This window comes from Cottoperca gobio, chromosome 1, assembly GCF_900634415.1.
Source record: "Cottoperca gobio chromosome 1, fCotGob3.1, whole genome shotgun sequence".
NCBI lineage: Eukaryota > Metazoa > Chordata > Actinopteri > Perciformes > Bovichtidae > Cottoperca > Cottoperca gobio.
Window position 1 is genome coordinate 19,360,352 of NC_041355.1, and position 18,578 is coordinate 19,378,929.

The 18,578-nt window shown below is 40.6% G+C and overlaps 1 protein-coding gene across 2 annotated transcripts in view; it reads left to right on the forward strand.

Moving 5' to 3' along the window:
* Positions 1 to 1,757: 1,757 nt before the first annotated feature.
* The window catches only part of grk4 (G protein-coupled receptor kinase 4), a 42,166-nt gene continuing 25,345 nt past the window's right edge, over positions 1,758 to 18,578 (forward strand). For both annotated transcript variants that reach the window (XM_029451063.1, XM_029450981.1), the window contains exons 1-2: positions 1,758 to 2,105; positions 13,913 to 14,008. In XM_029451063.1, the coding sequence (XP_029306923.1) occupies positions 2,054 to 2,105; positions 13,913 to 14,008 (148 nt within the window). In that variant the 5' untranslated portion in view covers positions 1,758 to 2,053. The remainder of the gene's footprint in view (positions 2,106 to 13,912; positions 14,009 to 18,578) is intronic.

The following is an 18,578-nucleotide window of genomic DNA, read 5'->3' on the forward strand; positions in this document are numbered from 1 at the left end:
TAATGGATCAGGAATTGTGGTTTCCATGGGTTTCACATTTTTGTCTTTAGTGGTCTGAGTGTCTGTATTTTGGCTAAACTGTTTATTACAGACTTATTATTATTATAGGAGCTGAGTTTGAACTTTTGAGAAAAAAGAGAGAAAAAAACCTCACCCCCTTGTCATAATGTATATCATGTGCATCAACACAGACAAAATGATCGAAATGACTACATGTAAAGGTCTTTCTGTATTTATGCATTAGCACCACTAGGTGGCAGCATCGAATATACTGTGTGTGGACCGTCCGTGATACTATCTGTCCAGTAATGCGGTTTTATGTTCTACCAGACAAGCATATATGTGCTGATGTATTACTGAAATGGTGAAATAATTTTAATCAGGTTGATTTACGCTGATGCTATCCTAAATGAGGGGTTATAGTTAGAGTAATAGCACCTACCTGTCTAAGATGCAGCCGTAACTTGTGCCTCTGATTAGGAAAATACCTTAGATAGAAAGTGAGAATTAATTAAGGCGTTTAAGTATAACATAATACTTTCTCAGATCCAAACCTGTGATGTCATGGCCTCTATGGCTCTAAATTGAATCTCTAATCTGAGATCAGGTCTCCTTGCCAATCTTATTTAATTCCTAATTCTGCCATCATGTATAAGCACCTTGGTTGTTGTATGTGTCCCATAACCAGCCTCCTGTTTCTTTAGGAACTGATAATGGTGATAATGTCTAAACGCTGATGTGAGAACAAACTATCACCAATTATTGAATTCATGTCTGAACAGACACACAAAAATCTCTTTGTATCTATAAAAATTGTTCTGCTTTTAAACAGATGTCGAACAGTCAAACGTGAAGACAGATCATGTTTGGATTGATCCAGTAACTTGACACATTCTGCGTTAATAAAATCAGTCAGTATGTGAAGATAAAAGTCGTTGACCTTTGACCTTTGAGTTCCTCAATTCCCTGCATCACAGATACCCTCAGGCCTCCCTGTAATGCCTTTATGACTCTAGTAGTAAAATGAAAAGTGAAAGTGCTAATTATAGTTTGTTCTCAATCATTACATGTATTAATTTCTAAACCTTTTCAAGAAAAAAAAATCATACATAATTTCACACGACTTGTCTCCTATCTTTTCTTCAGACATGCGGCTCTTGTCTCATTGTGGGCTCAGTTGATCCAAAAGTCAGATTACAAAGCCCAGAGGGATGCTGGGTCACAGTGTGGCTGTGAGCAGGAGAACAAATGGTGTGTTATCTCTTTTCTCCAGACCATAATGTAACAACTTAAAACCCTCACACCATTGTTCACACAATAAGAGGTCTCTATCAGAACAAAGGCATTCATGTTTCCTAACAATACATTAGCCAGCAGCACATGAAAAAGCTGTATAGCAGGAAATCATGGAGAGGAAACGTTTACTCATTAGTATGTTCTTTCATGTTTTGATAAAAAGCCATTTTATCATTTTTATTGAACTTAAACATCCCTTTTTTTCTAGGTGTTTCCAGTAGGCTCCTGTGTTTGAGGAGACTACTAACCCTGAGGGAAACTTGTAGAAAACCACACACATGAGCACGTTTAAATCCAAAACTGCCACACAATAAATGGCATAACCATCTATAATTTCAGGAGCCTAGGAAATTGCATGCATGTATGTATGAATTTGTGATGTGTGTGGTTGCACTGGTTGTAAATTGATCCCTCCTACTCTCGCTGGTTCGTTGTGCAGAGGAGGGGCGAGGAGGAGAAGGTGGAGGAGGAGGGAGCCGAAGCAGGAAGGAAGGCAGGCAGAGAGAGAGGGAAGGGAGGCAGGCTGTGAATGCTAACAAGCCCCGTCGTAATCATACAGTTCCGTTGGTAGGGTTTGATAAAACGTCTTGCAATGGAGAGGAACGACGACCACTATTAAACACCTACTATGCGCCAGTGCCGCGTTCGCCCTGTGCGCGTGCAGCAGCCTCACCGTCGTCGGCACGTTTGATCAGAAAAACCGTCTTTTTCCGCTGAGTGAAATGTATCGCGACTGCTCGGGATTCACATTCTGACAATGGAGATTGAAAATATCGTGGCCAACACGGTTCTCCTGAAGGCAAGAGAAGGTAAGCACAGCTGAATGGCAAAAAAAAAAAAAAAGAATTTTAAATGTACCCCCCCCCCCCACACACCTCAAAAGATATGTCCATAGACCAAGCCTGAGCTTTCGGCAATCCTACTTGGGATTTTATTCTTTCTCAGTTCCTGCGCAGCGCTTTGTCTCCGGGCGAACACTAACTGTATTCCGTTTAAATCAGCTGTCTGTACACTAACAACACACATATTTACCGGGCAGGTTAACAGAAGGCCCAGCGAGCAGGCTTGAGATGAACAACGCAGGGAGTGTTTGCAGCATCGCGCTTAGATGGCAGCGTTGCATTAGAGGCTGTCGTGCACATTTTTTCACACAAGCACCAGTTGTTTTGTGGGTATTTACAATTTACGATGACATAACGGATATTTAATGGTATCCACATTACATGGTATTGAGTGTGGACCAAAATATAGCTGCGCAGTGGGGCTCTGTGCCTCAATACCGCCTCTTCTTACCTGTCATTGTAGGTTTCGGTGTGTTTAAAGCCCAATTAGGAATTTAAAATGAACTTGTGGTATTATTTGACGCAGAAATATGCCACTGCATTGCCGTTTGGTTGTTAATATGAATCACTGAGAGGAAGGATTAACATTATAGTGGAGGTTTTAGATGTGATGGGAGACGCATCTCCCACCAAGAAGGCCCATCATGTACCCCGGCGGCCCAGGCGCTATAGCCCCGGGTGTTCACGCTGCTCAGTGGGCCGGGGATCCCGCAGCAGCTCACCTGGAGGTGGAAAAGAGGCGAGTATCCATCTGTTTTCCAGGAGATGGCAGAGCCGAGAGGCTACTCTGTAGCCAGTGAGTGGGCGCAGGGTGGGTGTACAACACTGTATCATCTGCCAGAGGAGGGTAACAAATGTGTTATTACTGCTCAACGGTTTCCACTTGTGTTTTTTTTACTCTCTTCCAATCGGATTGGACATTAGCCTGTAAGGGTCTATTGCCTACGAGGATATTGTCCAAGTTGATGCGTTTTATTCGACAGTAAAGTCGCCCGTACATGGCTCAGGGGTCGCGGATATGCAGAGAGGCCTTCCCTGCTTCTGGTTTGCATTATATCAGGACTGCGTTTCAATTCAAGACTAAACGCCAACACTGCTGTGAAATGGATTATTCACAGCAGCAGTGAATCCATTTCATAGCAGCAGCTGCTCGTGACGAGGCATCAGGCTTTCCTTTACCTGCCGGTGCTTGGTATTGTCATGAGGTTTACCCCGTGAGGGTATTGTGCACTGATCAGATCTACAGGCTCAGTACATGTCAGTGTCTTCAGCCAGGGCCTCCACAAGGCCCTCAGGGATGAGTGTATGAACCATACAGAGAGTAGAAAGAGGCTAGCACCTCTTTCACCATCATTTATTTAGCTTCAATGGTAAGATTTGTGCAGAAACATGTGATTATTCCGGTGGTCATTTAACATTTATTAGGTATGACATTTATAGAGTTTTCCATTAATCGTTTATGACGTTAAAACACAAACCAACTATTTGTTCTCATAACTCTGTAATCTTTTTGGTTTTAGTAGACTAAGATTTATTTAGTCAATTAGTCATGTTTTTTTTTTTTTTTTACTGCTGAGAGACTTGTTTCCAAGAAACTTATGAGCACATATCTGGTGATCACGGGATTTTAAGTGCTCAGATCTTTCAATTAAATAAAGTGATTGTCAACAAAATCATATGAGAACAGGAATATCTTATGTTTGAAGAAAGCCCCAGTAATCTTGGCATTTAATTTTATGGAAAATATAGTAGATTTATTAATGAAGAAAACTGTCTGTATTTGCTGTGTTAAATCATTTAGGATATAGTTGGTATAGCATGGACTCCACATCAAACTTGTTGAGTATACAGTCCGTGTTGTTTTTTATATTTCTCCCTGCTATACCATTCACTGTGTTAATTAGCACTCAGATTAAAACAGCTAATGGCTCCCAATGTATCCCTTTAAGGTACGCAGGAGACTAATCTGATTTTAATTAGGCTTTCCAGAGGTGGGTGTTTCCAGCTGTCAAAGTGTTTCAGTATGTCATAATGACAGTTGTCGAACACCGTCAGTGTCACGAGCGAACCCCACTTTTTAAACATACAAATCCAGACAGAAAACGGCTCCTGTGGATTCAGAGGTCGTCTGCCCTTCTTTTAAAAAAAATATATCATTCTCTCCGCGATCGTCTTTGTGCTTCTCGACATCAAGGCCTCGGCAAGCAGCAGAGGGGTGCAGGGAGGCAGTCTACCAGCTGCATGAGCAGGGTCCAAGCCACTGAGTCAGCAAGTGTTTGCCCTGATGTGTCCTTGAGCAAGACATTAAATCAGTGGTTCTGTAACTCTCTGACCTCGCTGTGGATACGGGAAATGACAAACAGTTTCCCAGTGTACTAATAAGTATGCATGGTGCATAAACAATCATTTGTTTGCTGATATGCAGCTTTCTCCATCCCATAATTAACTCTAGATTAATAAGCATCCTCCATGTATGTTGGGGCATAGAAGACCTTTGAGTCTGCTCACAAGATGCTCATAACCTTTACACACCTGTTGATGTGAAACTGGGTGGCCAGAGTGAGAATTGTTATGACAGGGTGTGTCCAGTCTGCCACAGTTGAAATGACACGTCAAGGGAAGCGGTTTGGTGTTGTAGAGATGACACCGCTCCCAACCCCTGCCTCTGTGAAATGTATACATACATTTTGTACATGACGTGGAAAAGAAATCCCAACGCATTTTCCAGTATTCGGGCCGCTCAGACGGCAAGAGGTGAAAGTCAGAAAGTTATTGCTATAGTTCCCCTAAGAATATATTTTAAAGTTTTGGAAAATGGTGTGAGAATACCAAGAGGATAACCTTTGGCATTGATGCAGCCCACAGTTTGTGTGGATGAGATCCTAAGCAAAGCGTTAGATAGTTATTTTCAACAGTAGGATTCCACATAGTCTCATGCAGTTTAACATCAGCGGTATCTCCTCATTCAGTATATTGACAGTCACATTGTTAAATGAGTACCCACATTCAATGTTTACCTATAAGATTCTGACTGATATATTGGAGGGCCTGGTTTGGCGGCTAATGTTGTGTTTTTATTACAGACTGTATTGGTGCAGATATTGGCTTGTATTTTTACAGAAAACCTGTAGTACATATTGCAGTTTAAAGCACTTGAGATAATTTAGAAACAGTGTTATCATAGTTGGTCCCGCAGACTCCACTGTTTACAATACTTTGCAGCACCTGAGTTGGCAGAGCTCCCTATCATAGCGGAGCAGATGGCGGTGTGAAGTCAGTTGAGAAAAATTGTGTTTACTCTTCAGCTGTAAAATATCCTGCTTCCATTACATGTATTTGTCAGAGCTCTTTAACAACCAGATTGGAGGGTCCTTTAGATCAATTAAAAAAAAAAAAAAAGATGGTTTGTATAAAATGGCAAACACATGTTGATACTAACTTATGTTTCTTGCAGCTGAACATACAGTTGTATCTCAATGAGGAAGCAAGGCGTGCTGAAAAGCCACAGGAAAATGTATATCCGACATATTTTCCCCTTTCAGACCTGAACAGTCAACGGGGGGGGGGTTCTTAAATTGGACAAAATCAGGTCAGTTGGTGATCCCTAAAATTGATATCTGTAAAGTTGGGGTTTGTTGCCACTGCTTTTACTTCGGTTGACAACATTTCCCAGAGCTCCCTGAGAGCTGATGTTTACTTGTTGCATTCAGCAAATATAGTTGGTGTAGAGAGCAGTGGTGGGTGCATGGTTAGTTGCCCCCCCCAGTCAAAACACAACGTGTTGGATGTCTTCAATGCATTCTGGTCTATTGAGGTTTGCCATTTAAGAACCTGGTTTCTGCTCAAAGTTTGTAAAATGGGAAACCTGAGGTGCTAACGACTGCTTATGTTCTCTCAGCTTTGATAAATCTGAAACAAGCTCTAATAAAGGCGCATTGATAATACATTAATGTGACTCTAAGTTCTCCATATCTGTGAGTAAGGAACATGCGCTACTCAAAAGTACACAATTGACCCAAAAGTGCTGTAGTGTGAAATTGTAATTTTGAGTGGCAGCTATTTTGTGAAATTAACTCGTGAACCTTAATTTTCTGGCCGTCACTGTATTTGGTCTCAGTTCCAAAGATTCAAGCTTTGGTAGAGAAATGTGTCGGCGCTAAGAAGCAATGTAAACATCCGAAGGGCAGAGAGGAACAGGAATAAGTTGTGTTTCTCTTTTAATACAAACTGTCTGCAACAGGGACATGAACATATGTTCACAACCTATTACATTTCCAAGTATATTTTCATATATGTAAAGAGGGAGTGGCCAGAAACCTCTCTTCTCGAAATCAAATTTCACGAGGTCTTTTTCTGCTGTTTTTCTTTCAAGTACTGTCTTCATAAAAAGGAAGGAATGTGGACAGTCCAGTGCTCACATTCCTGTAGAAACTAATCCTGCTTATATAACTCATTTCCACCTTACAAGTTGGAAGCTTTGATTTTTACAATTCTTTTTTGCCATAGAACATAAGAGATGTAAGAGGATATACCTCTGCTGTTGGTGCCTCTAACCTCTCCCTGCTCTCTGCCCCCTCTCCACCACCCTTTCAAATTGTAGGCTAGCAGGTCCTCTCAGACCACTTGTGAGGGTTTTCCTGTGACGTTAGCCAGCGTAGCTTTATTAGTTTTGTGGTCATAGCTGGGCTAACACTTGTTGTCATCACTCTGGGGTGTTTCCTCCAGCTGAGGCTCATAAAACACATTGCTTTGTGACTGTCCCTTGATGTGGGACTCATTTTACAGTTATTACACCCACAAATGGGCTGTGCGGAGAACGAGATGCAGTGTGTTGCGTACGCACTGCTATGCTGCATGACACTAGCAGCGACGCTTGGCCTGGGTGGCTACTGGGATGTTCATTAGCACAATTTCTTGGCAAGCTGACTAAGCATGAAGAGGCACTTTTTGATGCACTTTGTGAACATCATAGGGACGTTGTTCCAGCTGCCTTATTTAATGTTAAATGCCCGTTCTTCCTATGAGAACCCAGCTGCCAGTCTGATTTTAACAATGTGTACGGCTGAGTGTATTTACAGGTTCTTATGGTTCAAATAAAGATTTAGTTTCTCTAAAAAGAGTTTTAAGAGGTCCGGCAGAGTCACAGTCTAGCAGCAAGTGTGTTAAATATCAAAGGTCCTTCATGCTTTATCAGTTTGCTGTTTTCAAACACAATTGTGTGCCCTTGGTTAAATTTTATATCAGTCCTGCCGTCATATATGACTTGAAGGTGTTGTCTTAATAATAAATAATCCTGGGGCTGTAATATGGGCAATGTGTTCCACACCCAAGGGCTCACTCAGTGCTGGAGAGGCCTGCTTTTCCTGCTCCCTCAGCGTGGCCATGAAATTAACCAGTGGGCCCTTCATCTGAGAGACAGCTGTAGATAACATATAGATGATTAACCTTTCAGTCTGTCCTCTTACTCACTCGAAATCTGCGCGTCTTGCTCAAGTTTAGTCTCACCATGTTCCCTCTGTGTCCTTCCCTCCCCCTTCTCCCTCAAGACGCTGTGAAAACGGGTTAGTTTTCAAGCACGACTTGGCTCGATTTAATGGAAGATCTTGAACACAGAGAGATGGGGCAGAGGGTGTGTGTGTGTCCGTGAGTGTGTCCGTGTGTCCTACCTCGTGTGACATCCCCCATGCCCTGCTCGTGTTGTGGTCATGTCCTGGAATCTACGCTGATGTTGTAATGTTGTTTCGCATTTTTGCATGTGACCTACGCATTCTCGCAGGGCCATATGGAGAGGGAGAGAGAGGGGGAAGTCTGGCCATAAAGAATAGACTAATGCATAACAACAGAAGAAATCTGTTTTACATGGGGGAGGGGAGCAAGAAGCTGAAGTCGGAGAGAGAAGAGGAAAACAGGAAGGGGGCATGTGAGAGAGGTGAGGATGGCAGTGCTGCCTGATATTCACATGCTTCTCTTTTCTTCTCTCAGCTGATGCGTCTTTCAGTGTGGGTATACAGACGGGTTACCTTATGCAAACATCGGGCCTTTGCTTTGAATAGGCAACACAGATACTCGCAGCTAATGTTTTCCTTATCAGAGTCTACTTCAGCCAATCACACACTGCATGGAAGAGAACGACTGGGAAGCAACAGGCCATTCATTTATCATGGCCAGGCTCCATTGTGCCCATGTGCGTGTGCATGCTCATATTACAATGGGCCTAAACTATGCCTGACCCTCTCTCATTTCCTACCATTTAAGTCATGTTTTTGGGAGAGGACCGCAGCCGTCCGATCGGAACCTCCACCGACGTGACTGCTGCAGGGTGGGGGTCAGATCTGACGATATATGGGCTGCTACCAAATATTCACAGTATGATTACATTGGCCAAACATGTCTCGGTAAACAGTGTTATCAGTGTTTTTTAAAAGTTAGAGCAATGCTATTAGTGCTAAAATGTAGTGAAGTTATTTAACTGCATGTTTCATTACATTTACTTTTCTCTTCATTTTATTATCAGAAGAATTTCTTTAAGTTTGCACTGACCGTGATCTTAAACACCCGTGCTGTTTAAAAAAAAAGTTAGGGTTAAAACCTTCTTGCACTCATAAGTCACAGGACTGACTAATCTGATTGCATGAAGATGTAAATACTGGCTGTTTGCTGCCGTGGTCGGTCTGTCGCTGTCACGGACGAGCTGGATTTTCTGGCCTTGTGGCTGTTATTCCGAGTGTCAGCATGTGACATGTGTTCATCAGATGGGTAAGCGGTTTCTCCCATACAGCGACGCAAAAATAAAGACGGGTTGTGACGACAGCAGCGCCGCATGGCTATGTGTTCACGGTAACATCTGAAAAAGCTGGGATCACAGCAGAAGACGTTGCCAGTGATGCTGTTTTCCACTTCCAAGTGTTTTTATATATCACAACTATCTTTTTAATTTCCCTCAATGACCATTTATTCTCTGATTATGGGTGCAAATAATCACTTCATGTATTCATATACAGTATGTGCCACATACAAGCACTTTATTTTGTCAGTGAGAGATGATTATTTCCTTCATTTTGATAAATAACTTAATAGAAATTCAGGGATGTAACTAACGGTTTTTTTTCGTACTAATCGGTCTTTAAAATGTCGGAAAATTGTTCCCAGAGCTCATTGTGGATTTTTAAAATGCCTTTATTATCATACAAGACAGATAATTATTTCCAGACAAATGTTTGACAAAGAGCCTCCCGATACTGGGTTCTGAGGGCAATAACAAATTGTTATTAGAGATCAGGAAAAATCGGGCAATTTATTTTTCAGATAAATTAATCAAATCTTTAGAAAATAAATATATATTAAATAAATGGATGAGATGATTCTTGCCACAGTGTACCACAAGTCTGGCTCTTTATCCCACTTAAAGAGAGGAAAGGGAGGACAGGGAGAGAAGCATATTTGGGATGGTGTTGGACTGTATTTGGCCTGCACACGCATTGAGAGAGAGAGAGTGAGAGAGTGAGAGAGTGAGAGAGTGAGAGAGTGAGAGAGAGAGAGAGAGAGAGAGAGAGAGAGAGAGAGAGAGAGAGAGAGAGAGAGAGAGAGAGAGAGAGAGAGAGAGAGAGAGAGAGAGAGAGAGAGAGAGAGAGAGAGAGAGAGAGAGAGAGAGAGAGAGAGAGAGAGCACTCCAGACGGACATACATTCTCTCTGTCTCTCTCTCGTTCTTTCTCTTTGTGTATTTTCTTTCTGTTTCCCATACTCCCATCCCATGTCTTAAATACATAGAACCAGTCCAACTTGAAAATGGAGGAAACGCACCACAATCAAGCTCAGAAACAAAATAACTGACACTATAAAAAGTGAGATAAAAGTGATGGATAGTGATTGAAGAGTAATTAATAAGAGATGCATGCTTTGCATTGATGCCACAAAGAGTAACATAATTGTATTATTATATTAACAACGAAGAAGAGGACTTTGATTAATCGAGCTGAGAGTAATGTTGGGTCATCCATTTATCTGTGGCCAAAGCTGTCAAACACTTTATGGCATGTTGCTTTTGTTGGATAGTTGACAGCAAAGAGTGACAGGAAATATGGAGAGAGGGGGATGATGTGAGGCCAGCTGTTGGTAACATGTTACACGTCTTGGACTGCTGTGCGACCACAATGACCCTGACTGTCTATAAATCTTTTAAGGAAAGGAATGTGCATCCTCGTGGACGAGAGGCATGTCTCCTGATTTGACATCAGTCTCTCTGAACATGTTCCAACTTTCGAATCTTGTCACTGCCGCACATTTGCAGACCTGTCCTGAGATCCTGGGCGATGATCTCAGCGCTGGCTGCAGCTCTGCTATGAATGAGCAAAACTGCTCTGAAGTCGGTGTTTATGGAGGGCCCCGTTCTCTCGGAGGGGAGAACCAAAGTTAAATAAATACTTGCTCCATCCTGTCTGCATTAAGGGCCTGCACACATGGCTTTGACGTCAGAGTGACATTAAACAGGGTGGGGTGGCCCAGCCAGCTCCAACAGGCACGTGTACTAGCACACACGTATGCTCTTCCATAGCTTGCTATTAAATCCCTGTCTCTCTTTTCTTGCCAGTATCTTTGTCTCTATTTTATCGCTTTCTTCAGTTATCTATTATCTTTATTGTCTTTCCTTCTCTGCTTTTTTTCCTCTGACTCCAATTTTAGGGGACATTTGTCACCCATGTGTCGTTTTTACAGTAAACAAGTTTTATCACTCTCTACCTTTTATTGACCCTATATGTCTCAACACTTAAATTTCCCTCTAACAACATCAGCTTCTGACAGGGAAAAGGTAAATCTCTGACAATTTGTAGCTTTTTTGTTGAACTGGTTTGACTGTTATCATCAATCGTTGTGTTTGTGCTGTGTTTTTTGGCTCAAGCGTGTGCAAGGATTTCTCCTTCAAAATAACCAGCCAGGTGTAACTGGCTATCATCAGACCGTGTGTGATCCAACATTTATCTTTGCTGTGTTTCCTTTTCTTGCAACGGAGAGATCGTGTGCGCTTGCGTGTGTCCTGCAGCCCCACAACTGGTCTGTCAACATGCCTATCAACATCTAAAACCTGAGACCAGTGGGATCTTATAAACTTAGGGTTAGCAAAACATGGACGAGTAGATGCTCATAACTGTCTTGTCAAGGCATGACACAGAATCAAAATAAAGTGTCACTTTTTCTTCAAATTATGACAACTTGTGGTGCTAATATCTGTCTTGTTTGTATGATTGTAGTAGTTGTTTTTCACTGTGAACATGGGACAAGACGAGAGATGACTGTGTTGTTTCGCATGTGTTTGACCACAGTGACCCCCCCTGTGTGTATTTGTGTGGAAGCTGTCGCATGTCACTGACGGACCAGCTGGCGTCTGGTGAACTTCGGGGCAGAGGATTTCCCTCTCTCATCCTCAAACCGTCACAGTCGACATGGCTCAGCTCGGGCTGGTTTGTTTGCTTAGTGTTTTAAAACATGGAATTGAAGAGATTAGAAAGACCGCAATGTGTGCCGACGATAGTTGAGGGTTTAAATCTGCTGACTCTGAGACCAGATGTGTGTCTCTGCAGCGAGGGCTTTAATCTGACTCCCAGCATCATTTTCTACCATCCAAAAAAACAAAAACCTTGAAAAGGTAGATTGCCTGTTTAGTTTTTTTTTTGTTTCTATAATAGAAACCCAGGAAAAAAATATGCCTTTTTAAATGGAAATGTGTCCATTATGCAGATCGTTGAAAACGGTCAAATACCAAAGGTCGAATTTGAAAGCTTTGTACTCTTCTTGACTTATTTAAAATAAGCTTTATTGGTATGAATGTGGATGATACATTACTGTCGAAGCTCAATTACGTCCCAAGATTACTTATTTATTATTTGGTTTTACAGTCTGTAATTAAAATCATAGTTTTGGCAACTTTATACTGTATTTAATTTAGGCAACATTTTTGCACAGCTGATTTATTTAGCACAACATTTAACTTTTGATAAAATTGGATTTGTTTGTTAGATTTTGAAAACGGGATTTGTAGAAAACATTTATTCAAAGTATGGTTTTGGAAGAAGTGTTGTTTTGGTATCATATCAGACAAAAGGAACATTACTGCTCTTGGTGTATCACCATCAAAGTGATGGAAAAGGACAGCGCTGTGACAACCCTTCATTTTACTTACTGCCAAAATACCAAACTTACTATTAGTTTAATTTTGATTAGGATGTCCATTTTTCAAAATGAATTATCAGTGAAAAACCATGTGAAACATTAACTGACATTACCAGAGCCTCAACTGATGTCTTACAAGCACCTTTCATCTGACCATGAGTAAATCTGCCGCGAGGACGCTCCAACGCCACAGTGTATGTTCATTTGTCTGAGATAACTGATGATGTTAAAGTTATGTGTGGCTAATGTTTGCGCCATGGGAAAGAGCCCTCTTTGTGAGTTTAGTTTTACTTTGGTTTATTTGATATGGATATCACAGTAGCATTAGAAATGTAACATTATGTTAATACAGTGACATGATGGGTTTTATAGTTGACTGCGAGGCTTGTGACCAGGCTGTGATGCAATGTCATATACAAATTATAGCATGCATGTAGAGCAGGGCTGTGGGAGTTGGATTGAACTTTTTTCAGATTTTACAAACTTGTTTATCAAACACTTAGGAGAGCCTAAGATGATTACAAAGTAGTCAACATTGTCAACCTCACTTATGACCTCATTTAGTATTTTTAACATGAAACTTTCATTCATGTGCCATGTACATATAGAAAAAGAAATTGAACTTGTTTACATTCAGTGTTGAGTGAGAGGACCCGGTAAGCTTGTCAGCCGCCTTGCTAGAGTTTTTGGCAGATCTATAATTTACTGTGTCATCGACCAACAGCAGGACAACTCGCAGGTAAATCGTTGATATACATGCTATATCGCAATGCGCCTAGAACCGCCCCCTGGGGTATCCCTATGCTTTTGATCATGAAGGGTGGACTTTTCAACATTGAATCTCACACCTCCTCTGAGGTACAAGTCCAGCCATTGTGAGGCCGGGTCAGAGAAATGGTATCTGGGAAGTTTGGACAACACCTTGTAGTTAACTGTATCTAAGGCTCCCACAGCATGGCCTTTATCCAAAAGACTTCCTATGTTTTCAATTAGATGGCACTTTGCAGTCTCCGTACAATGTTTGGGTCTGAATCCAAATTGTTGTTGATGCAGGAAATGATTTGTCTCAAGATCTATTGTATGTTGCTCTGCTACAATTGTTCCAGTATTTTAGACAGTACTGGGAGGATGGCTATGGGTCTATATTTGCATGCCAAGTCTTTCTCACCAGATTTAAAGATTGGACTGATAACAGCTGTTTTTAAGGTCTCAGGGAAAGTTCTTGTTTTATTTAACAAGTTCAAGTTGTGTTATTGGCTCAAGTAAGTTGGGTTCTGTATTTCTTCATCAGTGCAGATTCATGATTTTGGATGTCTTTTAGCTTTTTGAGTATCTGATGCTCAAAATCTTGCTTATTTTTTAAAGAACGTCTTTGATGTGAAACTGATTTTGAGACTCATGCCCCATGATCTTTGTCAACATTCTTCACCACATGCTCTGTCATGATGCATAGGGGCCACACACACACACACACACACACACACACACACACACACACACACACACGGCTGGATGTCAGACATTAGACGTGGTTAAAGAGTCCAAGTGCAATGTTGAACACTGACTTGATTGATGTGCTGATTTTTAAATGTCTCTCTTTGTCTCTCAGGTGGAGGAGGGAAGAGAAATGGTCGCAGTAAGAAATGGAAGGAGATGCTAAAACTCCCCCACATCAGCCAGTGTGAGGAGCTACGCCGCACTATCGGTAAGAAACCTTGTGTGGGTGTGATGCAGAAAGATAACGTACCATGCTATGTCGCTGGGGTGGGTCCGACTGCGGGAGGAAGTTCAGATTGGACTTCCTTCCTGTTTCTACGCGTCTCCACCCGCAGTTACAGGCAGGGGACAGGAAACATGCGTGCCTTTGTGCGTTTTCACGGATCCCGTTTGTACACAGTCGTTTCTTAATCTCAGTCTCTCCTGACAATACGTGTGTCTCACTGACTATCTGTCTGCACACACCCCAAATCAAAACATATTCACTCCTGTTTCCTTCTTGTTCTCTACATTCAGGTTTGACGTGCGTGTGTGTAGATGCGATGCTACCCTCCCCCACACACTCTCCCTCCCTCTTTTCTGTGTCCATGCCTCCCCCTCCTACTATCTGCATCTCTCTCTTTCCATCACTTCAGAGCAGCATTACAGTGGCAGAACAGGAGAGCGAGTGCAAAACGGAAACAAGTCGAGAGAGAGACTTTTACAACAAGGAGAAATATCTCTTAAGGACAGCAGAGAGTGAGAGGAACAACGTGAGGAAAGGGGGGAGGCTGATATCTCTTACTCGGCGTCGATTGTGTTCCTTCTCGTTATGTTTTCATATCACAAATCATCACTCGCAGATCTTATTATCATAAACTTGAATGCATCAGTCATCAGCTGTGATAGATTACCTGCTCAAAAAACAGCACATAAACGTCACTAAGTGTGAAGAAGCATTGTACTTGTCATATCTTACATATTTATTGTCATTTGGATTATCATTTTGCAGAGGATTCTAAAAAGTGTGTGTGTGTGTGTGTGTGTGGCAGCTGTTGAGGGTTGCATACGTCACTATTACATAGACGCTATTGCGTAATTTCCCTATCACACTGAGCACAGTATCACAATAATCCCGTTTGCCTACTTAAACACACAGATGTGTAGGCATGTGTGTGTACTCGCACACACCACTATACAGAGACTCTCACGCATGCCCATACACAGTGTCTGCTCAGCGGATAGAAGGATACAGTAAAGCGGCTGATCGCAGTGTCTTTGTTGTGTCTTGATAATGTCAGGCATTTGACCTTAGCCTTGACAAGTGTGCAGTACTTCTAGGAAACCTAGATTACATTATGTGGGCTGCTGCAGCCACTTTGTCTTTTATCTCCTCTTCATTTTTTCCCTCTTCTAGTATCCATCCAATGTATACAATACACCTTCACCCATTACTTTTGATGTATACGGCCTCAAAAGCATGCACATACGTACACTCGTGCACATTTGGCCGGCCATTCGCTGTCTCACTAACTCACTTACTCTTGGCCTAAATTTTAATTAAAGGCTCAGACAGTTACTAGTTCAAGCTTTACAACTCTTCCTGCATTCTTTTCAGTCCTTTCATTTTCTTGTCTCATTTTCTTTTTTATTACTTGCTGATTTGTTCTGTCTGTTTCTCTGTCTCTCTCGCTCTCGCTCGCTCACTTTCACAGTTGTTTTTCTTCAGGACACAGGAGAGGGTTTTGTTACGCAAAGAGGAAATCTTTCATTGGGTCACAGGCTACATTCTCATATTTTAGTGCCTGCAATCAGCTTGTACACATACATGCTCTCATACAATAACCAAGAGCCAGGCCAAAGAAACTGTTTTTTTTTTTCAGGCCGTTGTTTTTTTATGTTCACTTTCAACATTTTGCAACAGAATCCTTAGTTTTGCAGGTAAGAAAACTGTAGACTTCTAAGACAGGCGTGGGGAACCTCCGGCCCGCGAGACCATTTGATCTGGCCCTCGAGGCCCTCCTCTAGCAAATAAAACGAGCGACTGACTGTTTTTCCTGGCCAAGGTCAGGGTCCTTGAACACAACACGAGCGGAACGTGTCATCACGTGGTCATGTCAAAAAACTTCAATTTTAAACGAGACTGTCATTGACATCAGTGAACGCAGCGTGGCGAGTGTAAACAAGAGAAAGGTGGATGCAGAATGTCGCACTTTCCAGAAGAAATGGACGAATGATTATTTCTCCGTGGAAGTAAAAGGCCAGTGTGTCTAGTTTGTGCGTACTTGCGGCGAAAAATAATCTTGAGCGTCATTACAGCACGAAAATGTCAAACTGCACGAGCTGAAGGGACGAGTGTGTTTGGATAAAGTTAACGCTCTTCGGCGGAGTTTGGCCCAACAAGCAGCTCTCTGCAGAGCGTAACATACAAACATGGAGAGATAGAGAGGTAGACCACCACACCAAGAACAGACTGTTCCACCACTGCTGTGCAATTATCACTGCCATTTACAATACTCACTTTATCTTCTATCAACCTCTTGGTACTTATATTATTTTTTATTCTATTTAATTATTGTGTACTGCCTGTTTACTTCATATGTTCTTTTGCTGTGACAAGATACATTTCCCCGTTGTGGGACTCATAAAGGATTTCTGATAAAACAGAAAGATACATGGATACAAAAGTTGCTTTTTTGCACAGCATAACAGAAAGGTGAAATGAATGGGCTGTGTCTTAAAAAAAATTGCAGAGGTTATGAGTTCAATAATTAGTATGGCCCTCGAAGGATGTTGTAAAAACAAATGGCCCTTGATAGGAAAAAGGTTCCCCACCCCTGTTCTAAGAAACGGGAAAGATAAAGTGAGACCGTGCAAAGAGATATATATATATATATATATATATATATATATATATATATATATATATATATATATATATATATATATGTATATGTATATGTATATATATGTATGTGTGTATATATATATATATATATATATATATATATATATATATATATATATATATATCTCGATATTTGGACATTAACAGACAATGTTGTATATCAAACCCACTAAGACTGTAAACGCTACAAACATCTCACCGAATTAGTTATTTAATTTATGTATCCATTCCCCCGTTATTTGAATACAGTATGTTGACATGAATGACCTCTGTAGTAGTAAGGAATATGCTATGTTTTAGGAAAATTGACTTGTTTACCATAAAGTTATGAAAACTTAGCTACTAAAATCATTCATGTGTCCCTGGGTCCCTTGTTGCCAAGTCCTAGTTCTCTGTGTACCGTTAAAATGTAAACAAATTATGAAGGAAAATAACACCGTGTATACAGAACCGCTGAGACTACTCCCCTCGATTTTAAATAGCGAGTGATGAGGCTTTACACTATCTGTACGTTTTTGCCTGATGATTTATATATGTGTGTGTGTGTGTATGTGTGTATATATATATATGTGTGTGTGTATATATATATATATATATGTATATATATATGTGTATATATATATGTATATGTGTATGTATATATATTATTATATTAGAATATATATATATTAGAATATATGTATTATTAGAATATATATATATATTATTAGAATATATATATTATTAGAATATATATATATTATTAGAATATATATATTATTAGAATATATATATTATTGTATTATTAGAATATATATATATTAGAATATATGTATTATTAGAATATATATATATATTATTAGAATATATATATTATTAGAATATATATATATTATTAGAATATATATATTATTAGAATATATATATTATTAGAATATATATATTATTAGAATACATATATTATAATAATATATATTTATCTCTGGAGTGCAGACATTTCTCTATCCATTCATACACATATTTATGGTATGTTGAAAACCTGTGGACAATGAGAAAATAACTATATATTTGCATGCATTGCTAACAAGTGACAGTGCTATATGCCTAATAAATGTAGTGAAAACTGAGCTAGGGTTCAGCTACTCTGAAACATGGAAATTCTTTTTAAGAACATTGCAGAACAGTTTCTGTCTTTTATTTATTACGCAGATTGAAGTGTGTCACCCCAAAGTAAACCAGTTGTGCTGCTATTCAACAGGAAACCGTAGCGATTACAGTGAAACCGCCCTGAAATCCTCCCAACAAACCTGTTCTGGAGCAAGACACTGAAACCTTATCAGGAGGATCATTGTAAACTAGAGCCTTAGTGTAATGATATGCAGTAAACAGAATTCCCATGAGAAAATATGAACTGTAATCTCTAGCTTTTTAGTTGTTCAAGAGCAGACGCCAATGACTCAAACTAAGAGAGCACTCAAAGTTCATTTTCTTCTGAACCAGAGCAAAAAGGTGACTTTGTTGGCTTTGGTTTGGTTAGAGTTACCCTGCCCATTTGCAAACAAGCCCGCTCATAAACAGAAGTCACGTGCACTCACAAGAAGTGATTGTCAAGATACAGGATTTTGATGGAAGTCAACACCCTTAGTTTTACATGGAAGCAAAGAAAGATCCACATTTTCAGGTATTCCCGACATTGTTGTCACCTGGCCAGATCAGTCAAACTCACGCAGCAAACACTCCAAAGTTCAAACAAAGTGCTCCAAAATATTTTCCGCTGTACAGACGCCCTACAATTGCTTTAATCAATTATGAGTGTGAGGGGCTTTCCCAGCTCACAGCTGAACACAGCTGATAGGGAAACACCAAAGCAGGCCTCCAAAAAAACCTGGCGATCAAAGATGAAAGGCAAAGT